The sequence below is a fragment of the Macadamia integrifolia genome, unplaced genomic scaffold, assembly GCF_013358625.1.
Source record: "Macadamia integrifolia cultivar HAES 741 unplaced genomic scaffold, SCU_Mint_v3 scaffold2025, whole genome shotgun sequence".
Taxonomy (NCBI): Eukaryota; Viridiplantae; Streptophyta; class Magnoliopsida; order Proteales; family Proteaceae; genus Macadamia; species Macadamia integrifolia.
In genome coordinates, this window is record NW_024868467.1 from 40,072 (window position 1) to 50,825 (window position 10,754).

Sequence of the window (10,754 nt, forward strand, 5' to 3'; positions counted from 1 at the left end):
GTCCTTTGGGTCCATATTGACCCCATAACTGCATGAACCGGGTCACAGAGGGATTGAATAAGAACTATTCAACTTTCATCAAAAACAGTGAAAAGTACTAAAGTACACCGTGTGAGTGGCCCCAAGTAAGTAAAAGGAGTCAAACTCAGAACCACACGCTACCTGAGACGAAGGTCCCTTGCCAACTCAGCTACTTAATCCTCCCTCTAATGAGATCATAATTATACTTCTTCCCTCAAGCTTAAAGAAGTTTTTAAGGACTGAATTTTTCCTCTTACCGACGGTGAAACGAGAAATGCTCTTAAGCCACGACATTTGAATGTTTAATTGGATCTTGGAGGAGTACTTTCAACCGTGTTCAAAAGGGGATAGGAGTTTAAAGATGAAACTTACCCTCCAGGAATTCAGTCATGGTAGAAGAAGAGATTCCTTGATTTGGTAAAAACTTTGTCCAAATTTTAATAACCTTCAATTTTTATTTTTTTTTTGGTAAAAATAACCTTCAATTCAAATTGATATGAAAATCTACTAATGTCATTCCCACTGGAAGATATTAGGTATAATGAAAGCTACAGTTAAAAACAGAAAATTAGGAAAAGGACTTAGGGATCTGGCACCTCTCCAACATGTTGGGTTGCCAATCAGGTATCTAACAGATGGGAGGTTCTTGACACGCATCTTAACGCATGGGTCTGCATCCCTAAGTCTTCTTAGCTGTCGGATGCTGGGTTGGGCATCTTTTTTCTGTTGCATATCTTTTCTGTCATGTATTGCAGATGTATTGCAGAGACACATGAAGTTCAAGATTCTTATCCCCACATCTAGTGATCTTTATTAATGGTTTTGCTTGTTTAACTCTTATATATCCATTTCTCTACTCTGAATTTTTTTTATTGGATTTCTTCTTGATCATTATTAGGCCAAGAGTCTTTATAACTTGTTTATTAATTCCACAATGTGATGGTGAGGTTGGGTTGATTTGGTTTGGTTTGGTAAGATTAGGCGAAACACACCATGCTGAACCACCAACCCAACCCCCCCCCCCTTCTTATGATCTTTCAACTCCGTATGATCTAAAAAGAAACCCAAGGAAACAAACACCCCCACCCCCACCCTGGTGCCCTTCCTTGAATTACTCCTCTTCTTAATGCAATATGCTGGTTTCATAAGCAACATGCACATGGTGCAGTGTGCAATGCAATCGGATTATTGTTAATCTACATGTTTAAAAATATACACCTAGTTTTTCAGAAAACTATTCTCTTAGTCGGAAGCTATACATTTTTCACATTCGGCTATGTTTGATTGTCAAGAAATAAAAAGGAAAAAAATAGATACATAAATCAATCATTGCATCAACTATGTTGATTGTTGATATTGTAATAGCTCTGGTTGGCTCTCGTGTTTGTTATGACATTGAGTCTGATTGCCTCTAGGTTTGCTGTCCTTCCAATCCCAATTCTTCAACAATTCCCTTGGTCTAAAGAAATAACCTTTATTTTTTCCCTTCTGCCTTCAATTTATAGGTGTTTCTGTAAATAAAGAAGGTGTATTGAATATATGACGATTTTCTTTTGTAATAAGAATATAAATTAGCAATGAAGCCTGGCTTGGTTGGTGTTGGACCGGATAGGCCCAAGCCTGTGCGAACTACTACGAATGGACTTCCACCACGCTGGCGTCTGCTGGTGTGCCAACTAAAATTGGTTCAGCCCATATTGACCAATATGAGTATTTTAAAAGAATTCAGACCGCCTGGCCAGATCAAGGCATAGTTATTAAATTCGAATTCGGGAATTATTCGGATGAAGAATTATTTGGATTAATTCGTTTTATTAATTCAATGATTTGGTCAAAATATCAGTCAAAAAAACGGAGATAATAAAATTCGAGTTCAGATTCGGATTCTGGAATTATTCATTTACAAAAATAAAAAACAGACAAAAAATTTGGATGTTATTTTTAATATTTGCAATACTTGTTTCATATTATCTATCAATTATCATATGTACATAACATACAAATGATAAAAAAAAAATTAAAATTTTAAATTTTAAAGATAAAAATATTATATTTATTTCTTTTTATTTTTCTAGACTCATTTCCTATTACTCAAATAATTGAATTAGAGAAAGAGAGACTAAGAAGTGGGACTGAGCACAAATTCAATTAAACTCACATCACCCACTATGCATGTTCACCTTAAAGACTAGAGAGAGAGTAATGATTGTAAGATTTAGTCAAACCAAAATGGGGTGTGAAATTTTTTTTTTTTTTTTTTATTGAAGTGTGAGAGATTACCTCAATAAAGATAAGCTTTGTTGAATTTTGTTAAAAAAAGAAGAAAAGTAACATTAGGATAATAAATACATTATAATCACACTATTTTCTAAAAGCTTATTGACTTATTAAAGGTAAAGTGTTTTTTTTTTTTTTACATGGGATAAAATTAGGTTATAATTCAAATAAAATTTGGTTCGGCCAAATTATTCGTGAATTTTAAAAAAATTTATAAAATTTGAAAATTTTTTATTTGATTCAGATTTGGACAGAATTATTCGTAAAATTCGGTAAAATTCTTTCGGCCGGAATAATTCAGAGAATTTAATAACTAGGGATCAAGGTAAGCTCAAGCCCAGCCTAAACTCAAGGTTGATTATATTTTAATATTGGGCCTCTTTTCGGCCCAATTAGTCAGGTAGGGTCAGCTAAATTACTGTCCCTCTATCTGGATGGTTGCCTATGGAAAAGAGTTTATTAGGGCTTAAATGACTTTCAGATATGCTTAGAGCACGAATCAGAAGCAAGGGGATTGCTCAAAGACTGCAAGAACAAAGAAGTTGAGAGCAACAACCATAGACATTTGGACTCATTGTGAAAGGCTGATTGATTGTTGTGGAATTTGATATGAACGTATGACGGTGAGAGTTAATTACATTAGTATTCTTTTATATATATAATAGTAAATACACATTTACATGTATAGCGGAATATTTTTCTTAGAGTGTGTTTGCGTGTATAAACTTTTATTTATATATATATATATCTATATATAAGTCCTACTTGGATTGGAATGATTGAGTAACAATCTTTTCTTTTAATCGAGAAGACTGTTACTGGTTTCCTTTGTGAGCTTGTGTTGCTATATGGACTCTAGTCTCTCTTTGGTTTGATTTCTATTTGTATTTATTTGACTTATTTCTATTTTTACAAGTGTTTGGTATAATTTATAGAACTTATTTGTATTTATAATAAATTAGAATAAATCACAACTGACAAATTGCTCTCAAGCGATTTGTGATTTATGGCAACAAATCATTTATGTTGATTTTTACTACCTTAAATGAGCACTTGTGCTAAACTACTCAAAATCAATAGTAAATACGTAACTTCAGTATGTTTTATACCTTTCTAATAAAAAACCCCAAATCCTATTATCTCTCTCGCTCGAAGCTCAAAGCTAAAGGTGAAAACTGAAACCTATTTTCTCATTATATATTCTATTTTATGAATAGTGACCAAACAAATAATATTTGTGGTCCATAATTTATTGTCACAAATAATTTCTAAAAAATAGTTAATAAATACAAATAGAAATCATACCAAAGCCTTAGTAATTCTAATATGAGTGGGGAATTGTTTTTCTTTTTAATACTTAAAAGAAAAGCTCAATTATTAACCATCCAAACAATTTCAAAATACCAAAATCCACATCACCAATACCAAATATATGATTTATAATATAGTAAGCCCTACTTGGATTGGAATGATTGAGTAACAGTCTTTTCTTTTAATTGAGAAGACTTTTACTGTTTTCCTTTGTGAGCTTGTGTTGCTCTATGGACTTAGTAATTCTAATTATTGAGTGGGAAATTGTTTTGAAAGCAACCAGAGGTGTATTTTAGCTCAATGTTGTTCAACTTTGTCTATGTTGAGTCACTAGTGTAGAAAGCATGCACATAGAAGATTTGAAGATTGTTAGTGTTTTATTGCATGAATCATGATGCTATACCATGGTTTTAAAATTTGGGATTGCATTGGCCAAGTCAAATCTGGGATTTGGATCTTCCCTTCTCTTTTTCTTTTTCATATTTTTTGAGAAAAATTAAATCATTTTACTTTTTGAGAGACTGATTCCATTTTAATCCGGTGAAGGATTAGAACCCTCTTTTTTTAAAACACTAAAAATAAGCATAAAGTGGAAAACTCTTTGAAGTTGAAATTGTTCTTGTTATGAGTTTGTGTCAAACATGTTTGTGGGTTTTTCCCAAAGAATTAGAGTCAAGGTTCCTCATAATTGCAAGGTTGTTACAGGATCATTGATCATTGATCATTGATACTGAAAAGCATGAAGCAAACCATGAACTGCATCATATTTCACAATTATCTGCAACCAAAATCAATATTGAGTGCTACATAACATTATCAACAAATATGGTGGACTATGCATCAATTAAATCAACATGAAACATCAAGCTGAGAAACCATTGAGCAGAAAAGTTGTTAGCAATAGACTCAAATAGAGAACGACACAGAACAAATATTTCAGATTGCAATAATCTGTTTCCAATTCAACGAAAATAAGATTTTTTGGGTGAGGAAATGGAGAGAGAATAAGCTTCAATTTAGTAAAATTTACATAACTAAAGGTTGCTATCAATATACGATATCTGGATTGGTTTCCACCAATACCATCTGCATCCTGTGATTATGCAGAGTGAATCACACATAGGTTCCTTTGAGTCATAGTTTCTTACCAGAAAATAAGGTGGATCATGAGTTGCCAATAGCCGCAGGTGTGGAAGAAGTCCCAAAGCCAAGCCACCGATGATGATGTTTATGATGAGGATATGAAGTTCAAGGGAGAGAGAGAGAGAGAGAGAGAGAGAGAGAGAGAGGTGAGTAAAAAGAAATAGTGGAAAGAGAGAAAGAGTTTTAGTAAGAAAATGAAAGAGTTTTAATTAAAAAAGGAAAGTGGATAAAATCTTGTGAAAGTAGGAGGGAGAGAAAGAGTTTTAATTAAAAAAAAGAAAGTGGATAATGTGCAAAATGGTGTTACAGTGGGAGGGAGAAAAAGACTTTTAGTAAAAAAAGGAAGGTTGATAACTAACAAAATCGTGTGAAAGTAAGAGAGAGAGAGAGAGATAAATAGTATTTAAGTTTAAAAAAAGGAAAGTGGATAATGTGCAAAATTGTGTTAGAGTGGGAGGGAGAGAAAGTATTTTAGTAAAAAAAGGAAAGTTGATAATGAGCAAAATCGTGTGAGAGAGAGAGTATTTAAGTTTAAAAAAAGAAAAGTGGATAATGTGCAAAATCGTATTAGAGTGGGAGGGAGAAAGAGTTTTAGTAAAAAAAAGAAAGTTGATAATGAGCAAAATCATGTGAAAGTAAGAGAGAGAGAGAGAGAGAGAGAGAGAGAGAGAGTGTTAACAACAATTTAAGAAAATAAAAAAGAATGCAAAAAAAAATAGTGAATAAGAAAGGATAAAATTGTCAAGTGAGAAATTTTCCAATTCGTGCTTTTATATAATAGTATGATATATATTTATATATATATATATATATATATATATTTATATACTCGTTCACTCAACTGGGTTTAGATTATTCCCCACCAGGTGGACGTCCCCTCGGGTGATCCAGCTGTCCATAGGGGCAGTGTGCCACATTAGACTCATGGTCAGACCCCCTATTGATGTTGGATCCAAGGGGACATCCCCTAGGGGAGCTTTGATCCGTTCTGAGATCTTTGTAGTGCACATCGCATGTAAAGTAGATTCAATGATCAAAAACACCTTTGACTACATGTTTGAGCATTTTTTGCCGTTGAATGATGCGCTACACACCTATGTGCATTACAGATGAGCTCAATTCGATCCAAACACCACTAAAGTTTGTATCATAAGATAGTGAAAGGGAAAGTACTCTGCACCACAAGGAGTCTAGCTAGTATGTCGATTTTGTTTCATCAAATCTATTGATCAGTTCAATTGGCTTTTTATTGGGAGAAAGAGCGAAGTTGAGGTTCATGCAATGGGATGCCAAGGAAGATTTGTCCTTCATTATATGAAATAATTACTTTGTTCCTAAGTGGGATGTTCCAGAGTGATTTTTTTTTTTAACCTAAATCCATGTAGTTGATTCTATTTAGTTTGGATAAGACTGAATTGTTGTTATTGTTACTTTTAGGAAAAAAAAATATCAAATTAATTATTTCATGCAATAAAGAATCGAGTTTTCCTAAAACCACGGTAATGGGCATCAGTTCACCATGGTCTACTGAAAACCTAAACAATAGAGGGAGATTAGGGGAAAATGGGGGGTCACATCTTGACTATGGTGAAGGAAAACTTGTCCCATAATGAAAATCATACTCTTTTGTCACGAAAGAAAATTATTTGAAAGTTTAAAGTGACACTTGAAAAGGGAGAGATTCTGTGCATCTGCGATTTAAGTGGAGATCATGACGGTGGGTTGCTGTGCTAATCTCCCTGAGAATTAGTCAATGTGTGCGTAAGTTAGCCCGGACACCTTGGTTAACAAAAAAAAAAAAAAAAAAATTGAAAAGGGACAGATGTGGTGGCAAATGGTTGCCTCCTTTCATTGGATTGTTGAGGATGGTGAGAGATCCTCTAACTCAATCAAAGCTTGATTTCAGGCTCCTTCAGACATGGCTTTTAAAATGGTATCGGATCAGACACATCAGACAATCTGTATTGATGTTGGCCATGTTCAATAACGATACATACCTTGTTCTATGTCAGTTTTAATTTTTTTTTTTTTTTTTTTTTTTTATGGAATAGTTCTATATCAGTTGAACAGTTTTAATTGAAGATAAATTTGTTAAGAAAATGATTTTTTAATTGATTTTAAGTCCAAAACCATTCGATTCCATGATACAATCAATTCATATCTTTATTAATATCGACTAAGACCGATATCGATCATTAATATCGACTAAAACCGATATCGTTCCTAATACTACTTGTAAAACCATGGTCTATCTTCCTTGTATTCATGTATGAATAAGTCGCTTCTCACCTTGTAGACGTCATTAATAAAATAAGAGACAGGAAAGTCTCTCTGGAGTCGGTTGCTTCAATTCCGGTCTATGTAAGGAGTGGAATCATGGCTTAAGGTCAAACACACACATATATATATCTACCATCTGGGTTTTCTAGCCAAACAACTGTCTCCCAGGAAAATTACTCCAACCAGACTCATGCATCTGCCATTATCACTGTTACCTTTCTCTGCCTTTTGGCTAAGATCAAGTGCCAACAGAAAAAAATTCTCCCTGTAGTTCTATATATTTTAGGTTGTTAGGACCCTTCCAATCAATTTTGATATGGATCAGATTTCAAGTTTAAAATCCTTGGACGAATAGAATGATAAGGATTGGAATCGTCATGATTGTTTCATTTATGATTGGTTTGGAATGATTGGATCTAGGGTTTTAGGATTGGATGGTTAGGTTTTCATATCTGAGGCCAATTTTAGGGTTTTTGGATAGATTCTGGCTTCAAATAAAAATCAGCCTGGATCATATTGATCTCTAACTCTGAGTTTAAAATTGTTGATTGAATATGTGAAGTCCAATCAAAATCAATTGTGGTCATATCGCAATTTGTGCCACTCCAAAAAGATCAATTCTAGGGTTTTCGGACTAATTCCGACCAATTCCAATAGAATTTTTTTGTCAATCAGTTTGTTTGATCCAATTTCAGTTAGGATGCACTACTTTCAATTTAGTATTAGGCCAAACCAAAAGCATGCCGTTAAGTCAAATTAAGTTTGATTTCAGTCCAAATCGTTCGACTTTATCGAGTAGACTTAACAGGCTCTTGTCCTTCCATTATTGAGTTGTTACCACATACCAGTTCAGTTTCAATTGTTCATATATTTACTAAAAACTAATAATAAAGCATGATTCCTTTATAATGTTTTTTCTTATTAGGTTTTTTTTTTTTCTTGTTCCGATTCACTATCAGGATTTCATCAATCAACACATTCTGTTTTTTTTTTTTATAAGGATTGAAATTTTTCATAATTTATAGTGAATGAGAATCTATTCACCGTGGGGATTCAGTGACTTGAACGAGTTGAGAATGATGTGGGATCGTGTCCATTCTATCCACGCAATGATGTTCACCGCATGTTACATGTCTGTGGATGTAGTAGTGGGAGTGGTTATTCTATGTAATGGATGTAATTATTATCATAAGTGATAGGTAGTTAGTATAATTAGTTATTATCACTGTGAGGAGTGGTTATTGAATGTATATAATTAGTTATTATCACTGTGAGGAGTGGTTATTGAATGTAAGGAGTTAATATCATTATTTTATGTGATAGAAGTTTTTTAAGTGTGTGGGGACATAGGTTATCATGGGTGGATAACTAATCTTTATTGTATCTACTAAGTAAGAGAATCGAAGAAGGGAAGACACTTTTGAACTCTTAAAAAATTCTCTTCTGATATTGAAGAACGGTTACCTCCAAATCAAGCCAAATCCATTACAATTTTAACTCTTCATGATGAAAAAAACTTCTTGCAAAGATTAACGTATAGACATTCTTAGACAAATACAAAGAACATTGGAAAAGAGGTGTCGAAATCTTGGCCTACAAAGAATCAGAACACTGTGGGTATTTTTGGAAACTAATAACACTTTTGGTGACCTACGACCAAGTCACCTTTGTTACATTGTCCACTCTCGTGAGTCGTGACCATATACTAAGAATCAAAACACTACTTTCCCCTTTCACCAAAAAATAAAAAATAAAAAACCACGTCTTTCCCCTACTTCTTTTTCTTTTTTAAACTTAACAGCTACGCACTCTTCGCCGGCGTCAACGACTTAACAGTCACAGCCTCCCCCAGCAACAACTTCCCGACTTCAACAGTAAACGTGTCGTAACGGAGGAAGAACTCTATAAGCATGAGCCTCGATACCAGAACTACAAAATCCTTCGCCGGACACTGCTTGTTATCCACCGCCGGACTATCCGTCTCACGGCCGTTAGACCAGTAAACGTACTTCAACAGCTTCTCTCCCTCTCCAACGAACCTGCTTCCCACAAACTCCTCAGGATTCTCAAACACCTTCGGATCCTTAGTCGCAAATGGTTGATACCCGAACATCATTTCTCCTTTCTTGACCCGAAAGGCCGCATCATGGCTCTGTATAACCAGATCTTCCTTCGCTTTCCCATACTGGAATTGCACCGGTGGATCTATCCTTAACGCTTCGTATACCACAGATTTGGTCAACGCCATCTTGTCTATCGCAGAAAAAGTTACCCCTCCTTCCGACTTAACAACCGTTCTGATCTCTTCTGCGAGTTCCTGGTGTAGCTTTTCTCCTGCTAAGCCGACCCACTTCATTAAAGCTGGGAACAAAGTCTTCATTCCTCCAAACGTATTGAGCCCAGCAAGGAAGACGAGATTGTGACATGCTTCGTCTCTCTTGATTCCCATACCTTCAGCTTCATTAAGTATCTGAGTTGCATATTCAGAGAAGGCGTTGTAGAGTTTCTTGTAATCAGATTTGACAAGGAAAGGAGGGAGGGGGAACATGTGGAAGAGCACATCTTCTATAAAGTTTGGAAATTTTTTTGTTAAACCTAATGTAATTATTGGAGCAAGCTGGAAGACGAGCCACTTTGCAAGCATTGTGGGTCCATTTGATCCGATCTTGGTAACGGATGGATCTTTATCACAGAACAAACGAAATACGAAGCTGAAAGACATGGTATCATTGAGAGTGTTGAAGTCGGCTTTACCTTTTTTGGAAACCTGATCTTCGAGAACTGGGAAGAGATCATTGGAGACTGAGGAACGGAACTCAGGAATGAATAATTTATGACGAGACGCGAGGGTAGAGAAGATGAAGCGTTTGAGAAGGGCGTGTTTGGGTTCGGAGGGATCGAGATAAGAACAAACACGATAACCGCCGGTGTAATCAGTGGAGGGCATGAAAGTGCCGGTGAAGACGTTTTTTTTCTCCACCTTAGAGACGTCGAAGAGGATGGGGAAGGACTTGGCGTCAAGGAGGACGATGACATTAGGGTTAGAGGCCTGGAAGGGACCAGGTGGCATGTTGGCTCTGAAGACTGTGGATTGGTAGTTTTGCATTCGAGACCTGAAGAACTCGTCTTGGCCTTGGGTGTAGAAGTAGGCGAGACGATCTGCTATGGGTCCGAAGAACGGGAGACCATAGCTACCTGGGATTTCTCTAATCTGGAGGAGTTTTGAGGATTCCGTTAATGGTGATTCCTCGGCTGCTGCACCGTAGCTAGACATTTTCTTTGGTGAAGTGGGAGAGTCTGAGGAGAGGAGAGGAGAGGAGAGGAGAGGATTTCAGGAATTAATGGAGGATTGTTTGGATGATCTCACGTCTCGTTGGAGACTTATAAACTAGTAAGAAAAGATCAGATGGCCGACAAGGGAGACTGATAATGCAAATGGAAATGATTAAGAATGGATAAATATATTTAAATACTGTCGTTGATGTTGCAACAACCCGGTGGAAAAAGTTGATGCTTGAAGAGAAAGGAAGTACTAATAAAGAAGGATTAAGTTTTCCTTCACCATTGGTGGATGAAGTCATAGACGTTGACATTAATTTTGACACGTATAAGTTTTGACATGATGAATAAGGAAGAGAAAGCTAATTTTTAAACAAGCACGTAACACTAATAATAATAATAATAATAATAATAAACAGTTCTACCAAAAAAAAAAAAACGTA

General features: G+C 35.4%; 1 protein-coding gene across 1 annotated transcript; it reads right to left on the reverse strand.

Annotated features, from left to right (window-relative positions):
- Nucleotides 1-8,492: 8,492 nt before the first annotated feature.
- On the reverse strand, nt 8,493-10,438 carry LOC122065460 (allene oxide synthase-like). The gene has a single exon (XM_042629275.1). The coding sequence runs from the start codon at nt 10,304-10,306 to the stop codon at nt 8,834-8,836; it is 1,473 nt and encodes a 490-aa protein (XP_042485209.1). The 5' UTR covers nt 10,307-10,438; the 3' UTR covers nt 8,493-8,833.
- Between the last annotated feature and the right edge of the window lie 316 nt (nt 10,439-10,754).